The sequence below is a fragment of the Scyliorhinus torazame genome, chromosome 6, assembly GCF_047496885.1.
Source record: "Scyliorhinus torazame isolate Kashiwa2021f chromosome 6, sScyTor2.1, whole genome shotgun sequence".
NCBI classification, from domain to species: domain Eukaryota; kingdom Metazoa; phylum Chordata; class Chondrichthyes; order Carcharhiniformes; family Scyliorhinidae; genus Scyliorhinus; species Scyliorhinus torazame.
This window is the reverse complement of record NC_092712.1, coordinates 240,224,337-240,241,523: the sequence shown is the minus strand read 5'-3', so window position 1 is coordinate 240,241,523 and position 17,187 is coordinate 240,224,337. Positions and strand designations below refer to the sequence as shown.

The following is a 17,187-nucleotide window of genomic DNA, read 5'->3' as shown; positions in this document are numbered from 1 at the left end:
TGGTGTTCCACAGGGATCTGTGCTGGGGCCTCTGTTGTTTGTAGTGTACATAAATGATTTGGAGGAAAATGTAGCCTGTCTGATTAGTAAGTTCGCAGATGACACCAAGGTTGGTGGAGTGGCAGGTAGTGTTGAGGATTGTCAGAAGACACAGCAGGATATAGATAGGTTGGAGACTTGGGCAGAGAAATGGCAAATGGAGTAATCCAGACAAATGCGAGGTAATGCATTTTGATAGGTCTACCATAGAGGGAAATATACCGTTAATGGAAAAACTCTTAGGAATATCGAAGGTCAGAGAGATTTAGGCGCACAGGACCACAGATCTTTGAAAGTGGTAATACAAGGAGTCAAGAAAACATACGGAATGCTTGCATTTATTGGACAGGGCATCGAGTATAAAAACTGGCAAGTCATGTCACAGTTGTAAAGAACCTTGGTAAGGCCGCACTTGGAATATTGCGCACAATTCAGGTCGCCAGACTACCAGAAGGATGAGGAGGCTTTGGCGAGGGTGCAGAGGAGGTTTACCAGGATGTTGCCTGGGTCTGGAGGGTGTTGGCTAGGTGGAGAGGCTGAACAGACTAGGACGGTTTTCATTAGAAAGACGGAGGTTGAGGGGTGACCTGATGGAGGTCTAAAAAATTATGAGGGGCATGGATAGGGATGGGCAGGCACTCTTTCCCAGGGTGGAGGGGTCAGTCACCAGGGGGCATAGGTTTAAGGTCCCTGGGGCAAAGTTTAGAGGAGATGTGTGAGGCAGGTTTTTTTTACACAGAGGTGAGTGCTTGGAATGCATTGCCAGCGGAGATTACGGAAGCAGATACATTAACAGCATTCAAAAGGCATCTCGACAAATACATGGATAAGGTGGCTATAGAGGAATGCGGCACAAGGAAGTGCTGAGGGTTTTGGCCAAGGGTGATATTGTGACCAGTACAGGCTTGGCGGGCCGACATTCTGTGCTGTATTGGTTTTTGTTCTTTGTTCTTTGTACATGTAGCCTGGAAGATGAGTCTGTAAAATATTTTCATGACAGTTTCCTGAAACAATACCTTTTGGAACCAACTAAGAATAAAATATTTTAGATTTTTGTGTAATGAGGCAAACACACAGTACAAGACCCTCTGGGAAAAGGTGATCATAATCCCTATTGAATTCCATTTTAAATTTGAGAGCAACATACCAAACATGAACCTTAATGTCAAACAAATCCAATCATATAGGTATGAGAGAAGAGCTGGCTGGCTAAGGTTGATTGGGTAAAAGGACTTACAGGAATAGTGGTAAATAAACAGTGGAAAACATTTAAAGAAACAATTCAAAATGGTCAGCAAAATTGCACTCTGTTAAAAAACAAAATCCAGCAAGAAAGAGCCATCTGTGACTTGCTAAGGAAGTCAAGGATAATATTGGATTGAAAGAAGAGGCTAATAATTTCATAAAGAATAGTAGTAAGCCAGACGATTGGGAGTTTTACAAACTAGTAAAGGAATGTACAATTAGATTTCCTGATATACAGCTCAGTTCGGGAAGTGCCCATGTGACTTCAGGCTGCCATGGGCGAGAAATACAAATAGAAACTCATTGAGCTCTTGGATGCCGTTTTAGCACCTTCCACAGTATATTGCAAAAGAAATGACAACTGCTGCAGGGATTCAGACAGAAGAAGAATTGGAACTCTCCCAGAAACAGGTCTTTGCTGTTGTGTGAGAAATGATGGGAAGCAGAAGTAAAGTTCTCTCGGGAGAAAACAGAGTCAATAGAACATTGCAGAGGGGTCAGACAACAAAAGGTTTTGAAATTCTGGGCTATCAGGGTTGTTGTGTCCTGAGGAAGAGGGGTTTTCATCAAGCTCTTATCTGTTGGTGATAATCGTATCCGGGGAAACCAGGTGGAGTAGAAAGGTTTTTGAAGGACACTGGGAGTTTCGACCTGCCATAGTGGAGAGAGGTGAACATCATCTGGAAAGCTGTGAGGGGCTTTGTGACTGTCTCTTTAATACTGTCTCCCGGCCTGCCCCACTGGCCATAACAGGTTTCCTGACATCTCCAGTGAGCTTCCCCCCTGACTTGGCGGGAACATTAAAATAGGCTCAGTAAAGCTGTTTATTATCTAATTGATGGATAGGGTGCCTGAGTCATTGCCAGCTGGGGTGCCCCCAAATGAGAATCCTGATGGCATGAATTGGTGCAAGTCCTGAGGAACATGGACCTTATAGTCTGTGGGACGGCAAGGGGATAAGCATCCTCCCAAAAATTGCCTCCGGGGTGTTGAGGGGGAGGATCCTTCATGGGCAGTGATGGTCAGGGGGTTTGTGCTGGGCTGGTGGGGCTCAGGGCAGAGGTCTTCCTTCGGATGGGGGTCGTTTGGCTGCTCTCCCCATCTGCAGCCTTTAAACCCATTAGAAAGTCACTCAGTATGTAAAAGTTGGTTTTTCCATAATAATGTGAAAGAGATCCCGCCTGCACCCCTAAACCCATTGAAGTCACTCATTACCTCAGAAATATACATCTCTCATAATAAAGTGAAAGTGACACACCTGCACCCTTAAATCCTTCAAAAGGGCTGTCAGGGTGCCCAAGTTTAAAGGTCTGTGAGAGGAAGGTAAAAGTAATTCCTTTAAAGTTGTAGAAACCTTTGAAGTGGTTTTCTCACATTTAATTTCAATGCCCTTTAAAGTATAGAAATTTGTGTAAAGGTGCACTTAGATCTGCATGGTTTACATTCAGTTTCACACACCATTGCCTGCTAAAAGCTTTTTGACAGGTCAAAGCAATTTCAAAGGGGAGATTTAGATTGTTTATTTTTATAGTTCTGCACGGATCCATTAACTCAGGGGAGCAGGTGGTTTTCTAACCATAGTTTTCGCTATGAGGCTGTCTTTTTGTTCTCAAGTGCTTCCGAGAAAGAGCAGAGGCTTCCCCCACAGCTGAAGGGGGTTCTGGGGCGGGGGGGGGGGGGGGAGCAGGGGGAGCTTGCCAATGATTAGGTTGGGGAGGTGACCTGCCAGTGATCCGAGGGGGGCTACAGCTGCTTTTTGAGATCGGGGCACCTTTGAGAAATGGCTCTCCGATCACAGAGACGCAGAATCTGTTAGAGAGATTGGGTCCCGCCCCTCTCAGTTCCAGCAAGAACCGGGGGTGTGCCATGGACTGGTACAGAAAACCCAATTGAGCTGGCAATGTAAAGTCCAAAAGCTGAATGACAATGAGATTTCCTTTTTCAAATCTAAAGCTGCAACCTGCCCACCCGGAGTATTGTGTCCAGTTTTAGTCTCCTTATTTGATGAAAAATGTGGTGGCATTGGAGGAGGTTCACCAGATTGATTCCGAGGATGAAAGGGTTGATGTAGGAGGAAAGATTAAATAATTTGCGCTTATACTCGCTGAAGTTTAGAAGGATGGGAGGGGATCTGATCAAGGTATATAAAATACTAAAAGGGATTGAAAGAGTAAACGTGGACCAAATGTTCCCCCTTGTGGGGCAGGCTAGAATGATAGGTCACGGATATAGGTTGAGAGGCAGTAGATTTAGAACTGAGATAAGGAGGAACTACTTCTCGCAGAGGGTGGTGAATTTGTAGAACTCACTGCCCCCATAGTGCGGTGGAACTGAGTCATTAAATTGTTTCAAGAAGGAGATAGATATAGTTCTGCTTTTAAAAATGGGTTAGAGGGATATGGGGAACAGGTGGGGAGGTGGATTTGAGACCAGGAAGAGATCAGCCATGATCTGATTGAATGGAGGAGCAGGCTCGAAGGGCTGAATTGCCTACCTCTGCTCCTAATTCCTAAGTTCCACCTCAGCCTCGGTTAAGCTGGAAATGGGAAGATTGCAGGCAAGTTTGAATTGGGAAGTAAACTTTTCTAACTTTAAACCCCAAACCAAACCCCACCCATCTTCTGCACTAAAACTGCACCCCCCCGGCCGCACCAAATGTTTATATTTATTCCAGTTTGGCTAATTGGCACTACCTATTGGAAATTAGGACTGTGACAATATTTATTGGTGATGCCTGTCCAAACAGTGTCTATGATTTCAAAAGAGAAAATGCTGGAAAATCTCAGCAGGTCTGGCAGCGTCTGTAGGGAGAGAAAACAGCTCACGTTTCGAGTCCAGATGACCCTTTGTCAAAGCTCTTTTGTCTCCCTATAGATGCTGCCAGACTTGCTGAAATTTTCCAGCATTTTCTCTTTTGGTTTCAGATGCCAGCATCCGCAGTAATTTGCTTTTATCCAGTGTCTATGATTTACCAGCTGGAACATTTTTTGAGGGTAATTTTGTCATCAATGTATACTTATCCAACCCCTCCGAGCACATGCCCAACCCAAAATGGAATGCAGCACTGTTGTAATATTGCTCAGCTGAGCAAAATTTGGATGATATTCATCCAACTGATGTACAGACTTTGACAGACATTTCAATTTCTGCCTTATAGCTAAGAGCCAAATATTCAGGGACTTGGATTATTGCCAACTCTGGTCGATGGTACTGCATTTACTGTATAGTTACCTGAAACATCCAGGTACTCCAGGTTAGGACAGCGGGAAACAACATCATAGAGTGCTTCATTGGAGATATTGTAACAGCCTGGCACTTCTAGCTGTCGTAGCTCTGTACAGCATTGAGCAATGGTGTAGAGGCCCCTATCTGTAAGCCGCCTGCAGCTTTGAACGATGACTGTTTCCAACATGAGGCATACATTAGGTGTATCCTGACACAATCTTCGAGTGAGTACCCGCAGAGCTCTGTCCACATTCATTGTTTCACCTATCAGACGAATAGTTCTCCACAATCGTGGGTCCCAGCACAGGTTGTACCAGCGCCGGCAGACCCGTGCACAACGGCATAGCTGATTGGTAGGGAGGTGTGAAAACATCTGGATCAAGGTTTGGTCTGGTAGCCTGTCAATGGGAGCCTGTTCTTTCTGCTGCCTCGACGCTGGCCTGATGGCACATTGCGGTATAAGAAACAATGGTTGGGAGTGTATCATAGCAATGGTCTCTCCTGTGGCTGAAGAAGATGAAGTGGAGGATCCTTGGCCATTTTGAAAAGATTGCACATTCTGAGGACAGATCAATGCAGGGCTTGGTGTGCTCAATGTCCGCATACTCAAGTCTGAATCTGGAATACAGAGAGAAAATCTGCATTAGTGAACAATTAAGATTGGAATTATAACTAATATACAGTATCAAAACAAGACATTTTGCCCAGCACGCCCATGCTGGTGTTTCTGTTGCATACAAGCCTCCTCCCTTGCTATTTCATCTAACCCTATCAGCATAGCCTCCTGGAAAACATTGTCCTTTCACTCTAATGTAGAGGCATAGAGTTTTACAGCACAGATAGAGGTCCTATCAAGCACCTATCTATTTCTAATCCCATTTTCCAGCATTTGGTCCGTAGCCTTGTATGCTATGGTGTTTCAAGTACTCATCTAAATGCATCTTAAATGTTGTGAGGGTTCCCACCTCTACCACCCTTTCAGGCAGGGAGTTCCAGATTCCTACCACCTTCTGAATGAAAACATATTTCCTCAAATCCTCTCCAAATCTCCCACTTCTTACCTTAAATCTATGCCCCTTGATTCCTGATCTCCCTACTAAGGAGAAAAGTCTCTTCCTATCTACCCTATCAATGTCCCTTATAATGATGTACACCTCAATCAGGTCCCCCATCAGCCTTCTGTGCTTTAAGGAGAACAATCCCAGCCTAATGAGCCACTCTTCATAGCTGAAATGTTCCAGCCCAGGCAACATCCTGGTGAACCTTCTCGGCTCACTTTCTAGTGCAATCACATCCTTCCGAATTACGCTTTAGAACATAGTATTCTAGTTGTGGCTTAATAAGTGTTTTATACAGCTCCATCATAACCACCCTTTTCTTATATTCTATGCCTCAGTTAATAAAGGCAAGTATCCCATATGCCTTCTTTTAAAAAAAATGTTTTAATAAGCATTTTATTGAGGTATTTTTGGTATAGTAACAACAACAAAATAAACAATATACATGAAACCATAAACATGGTGCAAAAGCCATTTACCTCTCGTACAGGTCCCATCCTTATTGACCCCCTACTCCAATCTAAACTATTCTTTCCCCCCCCGCCCGCTGACGATCCCATATGCCTTCTTAACCACCTCATTTACCTGTCCTGCAGACTTCAGGGATCTTTGGACTTCCACCCCAAGATCCCGGGCTCACAGGTCCTTGAGGCAGAAGCTGAGAATGGGGGAGCCTCCGCAGACGGTGATCATGCGGTTGCACAAGTATGTGAAGAAGGAGAAGATTCTAAGGTAGGCCAGAGAGAAGCAAGACTGTGAATGGGAGGGGAATTGTGTCCGTATATAACAGGATATTGCGTGGAGTTGGCAAAAAGGCGTGCTGGATTCAGCAAGGCCAAGGCTGTGCTGTACCGAAGGAAGATTCGGTTTGGGGTGCTGTACCTGGCAAAACTTTGGGTTCCGTTCGATGGCCGGATGTACTACTTTGAGACGCCAGAAGAGGCTGATGACTTTATAAGGGACCATAAACTGGGAGAGAACAGAGAGTTGGTGTGAGATGGAGGAGCTAAATTCGCAAAGGTTGAATGTTATGGCTGTTTTGTGTTGCTGGAGGCTTTTCGGGGAGTTGTAAAGGGGTCCTGGGTTCTTGCACCTGAGGAGTTTGAAAGCGGAGGTGATTTTTCTACAGGAGATGCATCTCTGAGTGAAAGATCAGGTTAGTTTGAGGAAGGGATGGGTGGGGCAAGTATTTCACTCGGTTTTGATTCGAGTCGTGGGGGGTGGCCATTTTGTTGAACAAAAGGGCGGGTTTTGTGGGGGCCAGGGAAGTGTGGAACCTGGGGTAGCTATGTGATAGTGAGTGGGGTGCTGGAGGGGATGCCGGTGGTACTAGTCAATGTATATATGCCCAACTTGGACGACATGGGTTTGTAAAGGGGCTAGTGGGAGCGATCCTGGGCGTGGATATGCACCGACTGATTATGAGTGGAGATTTCAATTCTGTGATGGAGGCGAAGGTGGACAGGTCGAGCTCCAAGTCATGATGTGGAGATGCCAGCGTTGGACTGGGGTGAGCACAGTAAGAAGTCTTACAACACCAAGTCATGGCAAAGGAGTTGGGAGGGTTTATGGAAAATATGGCAATGGTTGATCCGTAGAGGTTCAGGAACCTGGTTGGCGGAGAGTTCTCGCACGTAGATAAGGTGTACTCTAGAATTGATTTCTTTGTGGTGAGAGGAGCGATGCTGATGGGGGTGGTGGGGTCGATTTTGCGGGAATTGCGATTTCGGATCATTTGCCACATTGGCTGGAGGTAAGCCTTTGCACAGGGCAGAGGCCAGGATGGAGGCTAGATTTGGGACTCTTGGCAGATAAGGGGTTTTGCGAAAAGGTGAGGCTGGCGATTGGGGATTACGTGGAGATTAATCAGAAAGGGGAGGTGTAGGTGGCCACATTCTGGGAGGCTTTAATGGCAGCGATTCGAGGGGAGATTATCTTGTTCAAAGCACACAGGGGTAGGAGGAGGTAGGAGGAGTATGGATGGTTGCTGGATGAGATAGTCGAGGTGGACAGGAGATACTCGGGGGGCTCCCACTAAGGAGTTGTTGGTGGAGAGGAAGAGGTTGCAGGGGCAGTTTGATAGGTTGACGATAGGAAAGGCAGTGGGGCAGTTATGAAGGACGAGGGAGATGCAGTACAAGTACGGAGAGAAAGCAAGCCGTATGCTGGTCCACCAGCTGCGGAGGGAAATACCATGGGTGCGGATAAAGAGGGGAAGGTGGTGTCAGAGCTGGGGAGAATAAACAAGGTGTTCATGGGGTATTATGAGAAGCTGTATAGGGCCGAGCTGGGTGGAGAGGAAGAGGATATGAAGCGGTTTTTCGGCGGGCTGGAATTTCCAAGGTTAGAGGGAGTGAAGAGGCAAGTGGTGGAGCAGCTGCTGGGGCTGAGGGAGGTGATTAATAATATTGGGGAATACAGTCGGGGAAGGCCCTTGGACCAGGCGGCTTCCCGGCGGAGTTTTATAAGGGCATTGTAGCAGAGCTGGCACCTCACTTGTTGGGGATGTTTAATGAGGCATTGGAGCAGAGACATTGACACAGGTGTTGATTCTGAAGAAGGGCGAGAATTGGTTGGAGTGTGGGTCATACAGACACATTTCATGGTTGAATATGGACATGAAAGTACTGGTTAAGTTGTTGGTGGGAGGATGGACGGATGTTGTGCCAGGAGTGATCTCTGAGGATCAAACGGGTTTCGTAAAAGGCTGGCAGCTCTCTAGCAACATCAGGAGGCTGTTAAATGTGGTTATGACTCCATGAGGTGTGGGCACCAGAGGTTATTGTTTCTATGGATGTGGAGAAGGCCTTCAATCGGGTGGAGTGGAGGTACTTATTTGAAATTTTGGGTAGGTTTAGGTTTGGCCTGAAAATTGTGGCGTGGATGCGTCTTTTGTATGTAGTCCTGGTGGCAATAGTACGTACGAATTAGATGACTTCACCAAGTTTTGGACTGCATAGGGAGATGAGACAGGGATGTCCATTGTCGCTGCTGTTGTTTGCGCTGGTGATTGAGCCCTTGGCGATGGCCTTCAGGGGTCAGTGGAGTGGCAGGGGATTGTGAGGGGGAGCACGGAGCACCGGGTGTCATTATACGTGGACGACCTGTTGCTGTTTGTGTCGGACCTGCTGGAGAGTATGTGTAGGATCATGGGGCTATTGGAGAGGTTAGGGGCCTTCTCCGGGTAGAAGTTAAATGTCGGGAATAGTGAGGTGTTTCTGGTCAATATGGTGGGGTGGGTGGCCAATTTGGAGGTGTTGCCGTTCAAGATAGCTAGGGAAAGGTACTTGGGGATTCAGATGACGAGGGGATGGGCTATGATGCACAGGTGGAATTTGACAACGTTGGTGGAGGAGATTAGGACAATTTTAAGAGGTGGGATATATTGCACCTGACACCAGCGGGGTGGGTGCAGGTGGTAAAGTTGAATGTGCTGCCACGGTTTCTGTTTGTTTTCCAGACCCTCTTGATTTTTTTCTATAGTAATAATAATTGCTTATTATCACAAATAGGCTTCAATGAAGGCCTTCTTCCAGAGGTTGGAGACAGTGATCTCAGAGTTCATATAGGCATGGAGGATGCCGAGGGTAAAGAGGGCTCGGAGATAGAAGGGGGGTTGGCGCTACCGAACCTGCTGCGCTGGTGGCGACATATGTGGAAAATGTGAGGCGATGGGGGTGGGGGGGGGGGGGGGTGGGTGCAGGAGTGGTTCAAGATGGAGGAGGAGTCCTGAAGGGGATTGGGTCTGAAGGCTATGGTGACACTCTGCTGCCTTTAGCTCCAGGGAAGTATATGGGGAGCCTGGTGGTGCAGTCAACAGTCAATGTGTGGAATCAGTTGAGGAGACATTTTAAGTTGGAGGGGATATCGGTGTTGATGCCACTGTGTGGGAACCACAGGTTCAAGCTGGGAACATGGATGGGATGAATGGGAAATGGAGGGAGGTGGGGCTGGAAAGGGTTAGGGACTTGTACTTGGAAGGGATGTTTGCGGGTCTGGATAAGTTACGGGAGAGATTTGAGTTACCGAGAGGTAATGAATTTAGAAAGATGCAGGTGCAGGACTTTGCGCGAAAAGGATGGAGGGCGTTTTCCAGATTACTCTTTATAGGAGCAACTGATGCTATTCCCAGAGGAGTTGGGGGAGGATAGGATTCGAAGCGGGGGGTGGGGGGGGGGGGGGGGGGCGGTGCAGGTGGTGAGTATGAAGAACAAATGTGAGGAGGAGTGGGGGGGGAGAATAGGCTGGGAACTGTAGTGCGAAGCGATGCGGAGGGTGAACTCAACCTCCCCCTGTGCGTGGATGAGCTTGATTCAGTTCAAGGTGGTGCATTGAGTACATATGACTCGGGCGAGGATGAGTGGGCTATTCCTTGGGGTTGTCTATGAGTGCGAGAAATGTGCTGGGGCCTGCGAATCATGCGCACATGTTCGGGGATTGCGAGAGGTTGGAGGAATATTGGGAAGCGGTGCTTGGGTCACAATCTAAGATAGTGGGGGTGGAGGTTAGGAGTCCCCAATGATGCCGATTTTTGGTGTATCAGAAGTGGCAGAACTTCTGGAAGGGAAGGGGACCGATGTTATGGCCTTCGTCTCTCTAATTGCCTGCTGAAGGATCTTGCTAAATTGGAGGTCGGATACGCCGTCGGGGGGGCGGCCTGGTTGGGGGTCTTGTACGACTTTCTCCGGTTGGAGAAGATTAATTTTGAGTTGAGGGTGTTAGTGGAGGGCTTTGAGATGTGTGAGAGTTCTGCATGATGCTCTTTGAGGAATTTTCCAATCGGAGGGTAGAGGGGGAAGGGGAGAGGATAAAAGGAGAAAATTGTACAAACTGTGCACTGTGATTTTGCAGAGCATGTATTTTACTTGTTGCTGTTTTACACATGTTTGGAATAAAGTACTTTTTTTAAAAAGTTGCATTTGCCACTGTTCTGCCTACCTGATAAGCCCATCTAGATGATCCTGTAATCTAAAGCTTTCAAAGAACAAAGAAAAGTACAGCACAGGAACAGGCCTGATCTCCACATTATTTACCCCACCACCAATTTTGGTGTTTTCTGCAAACTTACTGATCATATCAATCATTCACGTCTAGATCATTAATGTACACTACAAACAACAAGGGACCCAGCACCAATCCCTGCGGTAAACCACCCGACACAGGCTACCAGTCACAAAAACAATCTTCAAACATTACCCTCTACCTCCTGCCACTAAGCCAATTTTGGATCCAATTTGCCAAATTGCCCTCGATCTCATGGACTCTTACCGTCTCCAGTCTCATACATGAGACCTTGTCAAAAGCCTTACTGAAGTCCATGTAGGCCGCATCAACTGCACTTCCCTCAGCTACACACCTAGTTACTCCTCAAAAAATTAGATCAAATTTGTTGGACATGATCACCCCCCTCTACAAAGCCATGCTGACTATCCTTGATTAATCCTTGCCTCTCCAAGTGGAGATTAATTATGTCCCTCAGAATTTATTCCAGTAATTTCCCTACCACTCACGTTAAGACTCACTGGCCTGTAGTTTCCTGTTTTTTCCCTACTTCCCTTCTTTAATAGTGGTACCACGTTACCTGTCCTCCATTCCTCTGGCACCTCTCCTGTGGTTGGAGAGGATTTGATAATTAGCATCAGAGCCCCTGCAATCTCCTCCTTTGCCTCCCACAGCAGCCTACTTACCTAATTTCCCTTATGGATTAAATAATCGTATACTATATATGTAAATAATACATTTCATTCAACTATATCTGCAATAGTACTTTGTCCAAATAAATAGTGGCAGGTTTATCATAGTGAAAGGTGAAGTAAGTGTTGTTATTATTTCCTGTGCTGCTCATTCATGCTCCCCACCGAAACAATCATGCACCAGACCTACCAAGGACGGAACATGATATTATAATGACAACAGGTCTCAGGAAGGTAAAGTCATCTACCATGACATGGATGTGAACAACTTCAAATCACAACTGCTACATAAAATGGAAATGTGGTTGGTAGATTAATATTATTATAAATCGCAATCCAGGTCCCAACCTGATCATAGAGTCAGACAGTGCAGAAGAGGCCCTTCAGACCATCAGATCTACGCCAACAAAACTACGCTAAATCTATACTAACCCCACTTACCAGCACTTGGCCCATAGCCTAGGATGTTACGACATTTCAAGCTTGCATCTATGTACCTATTAAAGGTTTTGAGCTTTCCTGCCTATACTACCCTCCCAGGCAGTGCATTTCAGACTCCCACCAGCCTTTGGGTGAAAATATCTTTCCTCAAGTCCCCTCTAAACCTCCTCACCTTAAACTTATGTTCCCTCATTATGGATCCTTCAAGAGGATCAGCTGCTTCCTATCCACCCTGTCCATACCCCTCATAACCTTATCCAATCATGTCCTCCCCAGCCATTTCTGCTTTAAAGAAAACAACACAAACCTACCTAGCTAGCCTCTCTTCATAGTGCAAGGCTCCTTCCTGTTTATTTGCTTATGAGGAATTCAGAAGTAGTTTCTGCTAGTTTGAACAGGAGTTTCAGACTTATTGGCACCAGAGAGAGAGATGGGCTGGTACTCGGTTTGATTGATTGACTGGGGGCCAATGAATTGGCCAAAAAGGCCATACTCTACCCGGTAGCAGGTGGTGACTCGATCCTGCCCCAGTCCCAAGAAGTTTAATTTTGAATCCTGCACACAGAAAGATAAGGACCTGCTTTTTCTCCCTCCCGCGGGCCTGTGCCGTGGGGGCACTCTTTCCCTTCCGCCTCCGCCACGGTCTCCACCATGGCGGAGGCGGAAGAGACTCCCTCCACTGCGCATGCGCGGGAAACTTTCAGCGGCCGCTGACGTTCCCGCGCATGCGCCGCCCCGACATGTCATTTCCGCGCCAGCTGGCGGGGCAACAAAGGCCGTTTCCGCCAGCTGGCGGGGCGGAAATCCCTCCGGCGTCGGCCTAGCCCCTCAATGTTGGGGCTCGGCCCCCAAAGATGCGGAGCATTCCGCACCTTTGGAGCGGCGCGATGCCCGTCTGATTGGCGCCGTTTTGGGCGCCAGTCGGCGGACATCGCGCCGTTTCGGGAGAATTTCGCCCCAGGACTGGAACCAGTCCAAATTCCTGTTACCCGCCCTCAAAGTGAAAATTGAGCCTCTTCTGCTTGATCACTCCACAGATGCTACCAGACTTTTAAGTACGTGCAGCATTTTCAGTTTTTTCCCCCACTTCCAGCATCTGCAGTATTTGGCTTTCAGGATTGAAGATGGGAACCACTCCTATATACAAAAGGTGGTCAAAGTTTAGAACTCTTTTCTGCAAAGTTGGTCAGTTATTAACTTTAAATCTGACATTGCTAGGTTTTTTTTGTTGTCTAAAGGTATGAAGAGAGATAAGGGGCAGGATTCTCCTGCACTTGGCACAATGACCCAACGCCAGCGCCAAGAATGCCGCGAATCACTCCGGCGTCGGGCCACTCGGAAATTGTGGAATCCTCTGCACTTCCGGGGGCTAGGCCGGCGCCGGAGGGGTTGGCGCCGCACCAACCGGCGGCGAAGGGCCGCTGGCGTGTTCTGGCGCATGCACAGGGGGTTTCTTCTCCGCGCTGGCCATGGCGGAGCCTTCCAGAGGCCGGCGGCGATCGAATGAGTGCCCCCACGACACAGGCCCGCCCACAGATCGGTGGGCTCCGATCGCGGGCAAGGCCACCGTGGGGGTCCCCCCCGCTGCCGGATCCCCTAGCACCCCCCCCCAGAACTGCACTAGATGGCCTCCCAGCCAGGTCCCGCCGTGATGGACCATGTCCATTTCACGACGGCGGGACTGGCAGAACATGGGCGGCCGCTCGGCCCACCGGGGCCCGGAGAATTGCCGGGGGGGGGGCACTGCCAATGGCCCCCCCACCGGCGCGGCGTGATCCCCGCCCGAAAACCAGCGCCGGAGAATTCGGCAGCCAGCGTCAGAGCGTGATTCACGCCTCCCCCCAGCGATTCTCCGACCCGGCGGGGGGGTCGGAGAATCCCGCCCAAGAAGAAAGGTGGGCATGAAGTTAGACAGACCAGCCATGGTCTTATTAGCCGAACAGATTAGAGGGGTTAAATAGCCTGTTTGCATGTCCTGTAGGAAGAGGAATGGCAATTGCTACTCTGGGCGATTATTTCATTCACTGGCTCTCTGAATAAATACAAAAAGATACTACTTTCTTTCTTAGTATACATGTGCCCTGCAAGGCACTGCTTCAGACTGGAAAATTACCAGAACAAATAATAAATAAATTTAAAGAGTATATCATGAATTCTTTGCGCATATCATAGCTATTGCTTGTGGAGACAAGAAATTATGTGGAGTACATTTCGTAATTTTACTGGAGATTTTGAATAGGTTATGCATTTTCAATGCTTTAGGTATGTTTCTTGTTACTGTGTATAACGCTGTTGTGTACTCCTCCACCCTTCACTATTTTCTCAAAGTCCCCCGTCAGGAAGGGGAAAATGAGGTATGCCTGGTCTTATGATAAATAGGTAAAGTGAGTCATGTAATGAGGCTGGAATGAACTCCTGAACTGACAGCTGTCAAAATGCTCAACTACAATATGATATTATAGGGCCAAAGTGAGGTCTGCTGCTGCATTTACCTATGGCCCGACAATTATTTTTACATATGAGAGGAAATGTGCCAATGGTTGTGAGGAAGCCCTGCTTTACTACTGTAAACAGTATGAAACATGATACCAGTACTGCACATACTGCTGAGAAGAATCTGTCTTTCCTTCAGGGTGAGCAGCATGCTTTGTTGCAAAGGTTCAGATTGTTCCAATGTCATGCTATGTGTAGCTTTCAAAAATATGAACACATTGAATCCTTTTAGATACAATGACTGGAGCTTCTTACTTTGGATTGCGTCATCTACTGCGGTTTTCATAGAATCCCTACAGTGCACAAGGAGACCATTCGGCACATCGAGTCTGTACCGACCATCTGAGAGGCCCAGCCCCACTCTATCTCCATACCCAGTAAGCCCACCAAATCTTTTAGCACTAAGGGGGAATTTAGCATGGCCAATCCACCTAATCTTCACGTCTTTGGACTGTGGGAGGAAACCAGAGCACCCGGAGGAAACCCACGCACACATGGGGAGAAACTGCAAACTCCACACAGACAGTGACCTAAAGCTGAAATTGAGCCCAGGTCCCTGGTGCTCTGAGGCATCAATTGCTAACCACTGTGCCACCCTGCCACAGTTTTCAACTGTATATTCACTGGGCAATGAAGCTCAATATGGTTTTGTTATTCCATCTCTCCCTTAAAGACCGATAATAGTCTTTAGAGCATCTCCATGGGATATATATTAGATATAAGTACATAAGTATAGCTGTACATTCATTTAAAAGGGCATCAGCAGTATCTTTAATACTACTAATTAGAAAGCCATTCCAACTTATTGTCTGCAATGTCATTGCAACAGCAAGCAGCAGATATTAAGGGGTGGATTTACCTCTTCATTATACTGGAGATAGCTGCCTGTTATGCCAGGTCTCCAAAGCTTTCATGGAATTTCTGAAGCTGAATTTCTGAGTTAACTGGCCACTTAATCTGTTTCTCATTGTGTTGGTTGCATTGTTGAGCAGAACTCCCACGCTTTTCTTCAAAGAGTGTCCATTGACATGACTGCGTAAATGAGCAGACAGGGCACATACAGACCATGGTGAATGCTCACCCTCAGTCAGCAGTTTTGGGTCATTGATGAAAACCCAGCTCTGCGTGAGTACATCATACTAAATGGGACCAACATTTCAGTGCAGCAGAAGAATTAGTATTGTATTTCGATGCACCATAGCCAACATGTTTCTGCTTTATGTAATTTTTGTACTTATGCACTTTCACCGAGGTCACTGAATGGCAATCAGGATTTCATTTTATTTTAGCCTTCCGACTGTCTTACTGTCGTCAGACTCAAGACACAGCTCAGACATTTACCTGGTGTACTCCTGTGCTGGTATCACATTGGGTTAGTGTCACTATTCACAATTCAGCAATTGAAGCCTTTATCTTTGTTATATATTTACATGCATTACACAATACACAGTGTTACAATCACCTTGGGGGGAAGTGTAATAACCTGCACGGGAACACACGGCGCAGGGTCGTCTGTTTACCCCGTGTGGCTCGAGGAGTAGGAGCACCCCCCCCTAACTGTGGCTGATAATCACCTTGTACGAAAAGTCGGGCAGACAAGAACCGACAGACACAGAGAGAAGACCCGGTGACGGCACCCAGGTACATATGTTGTTCTTATAAATAAACGTCTTCTTTTGCTCACGCGCGGACTCCACTCGCCTTTATTAAAGGAACCATGAATCGAAATAACCAAATCCACCAAATGGTCCCCAAGTGAAGAAATTGGCAACAAGAGTCCACTTTGTGTAGATTTTACTTTAAAACGAATCCGAATCCATGTAAATTAAACATGAATTATTGGGAAAGTTAAGGTTGGTACAAATTATAAATTACATACAGAATACCACATATGACAAAGACTATCTCACAAGATTACATATCATTCCCTGTACAATGTGTCACAATGAGCAGTTTCAGTGAGAACAGCTTGTATTAATTACTTAGGTGGCAATAAAAGAGAGAACTCAATTAAAGAAAGAAATTAAAGGGGGTTTGTTTAATTACGGAAAAGAACAAGTGGCTGGATTGAAAAATATATATAACAGGTGCCAGACTTTGGGGGGATTAAAAACTCAAACCGATTGACGTATAAAAGCAGCCATTTCTTAGGCTTTGCTCCTGTACTGAGTTTTTCCTCTCATGAACGTAAGATCTGAGACAACATTCAGACTCTTAAAACATTATAAAAGCCACTGGTGAAAATACTTATGGTCAAGACCACTGAACAACTATGTGGAAATGGTCAGCAGTGATTTGAATGTGCAAATGTCTCTCCCATATATAGGGTGAGATCTTGCGCTGTTCATAAAACTTTCATAGAATCTACAGTGCGGAAGGAGGCCATTTGGCCCATCGAGTCTGTACCGGCCCTTGGAAAGAGCCTCCACCCTATCCCACTAATCCCACCTAACCTTTTTGGACACTAAGGGCAATTTAGCATTGCCAATCCACTTAACCTGCATATCTTTGGACTGTGGGAGGAAACCGGAGCACCCGGAGGAAACCCACGCAGACATAAGGAGAACGTGCAGACTCCGCACAGACAGTGACACAAGCCGGGAATCGAACTGGGGACCCTGGCGTTGTGAAGCAACTGTGATAACCACTATGCTACGCTGCTGCCCGGTGGGATTCCTGGCGGCACGGGGTGGATTTCAGCAGGAAATCCCATTGAGAGCGGCGGGACCAGACAACCCCTCCACCAGCCAACGGCAGGCTCCCTCCTACCGGCGAGAAACACGCCGCGGTGAGGCAGGAGAATCAGATAATGACCAATAAAAGCAGGCATATGTTAAAAGCAAGTTTCAAAGGGATGAAAACTAATTCATATCATCTCTCTTTAAAAGTAGGTTTGAGGGGATGGGAAGGTTTGAGTTTGAATATGAAAAACAATTAATATAGCTTTGCTGAGGATATTTCTGGTGACTGGAGGAGATCATCAAGGGAAATAT

At 46.9% G+C, this 17,187-nt stretch overlaps 1 protein-coding gene across 2 annotated transcripts in view; it reads right to left on the bottom strand.

Annotated features, from left to right (window-relative positions):
- The window catches only part of fbxl7 (F-box and leucine-rich repeat protein 7), a 683,637-nt gene that overhangs the window by 16,797 nt on the left and 649,653 nt on the right, over positions 1 to 17,187 (bottom strand). For both annotated transcript variants that reach the window (XM_072509530.1, XM_072509529.1), the window contains exon 3: positions 4,516 to 5,127. In XM_072509530.1, the coding sequence (XP_072365631.1) occupies positions 4,516 to 5,113 (598 nt within the window). In that variant the 5' untranslated portion in view covers positions 5,114 to 5,127. The remainder of the gene's footprint in view (positions 1 to 4,515; positions 5,128 to 17,187) is intronic.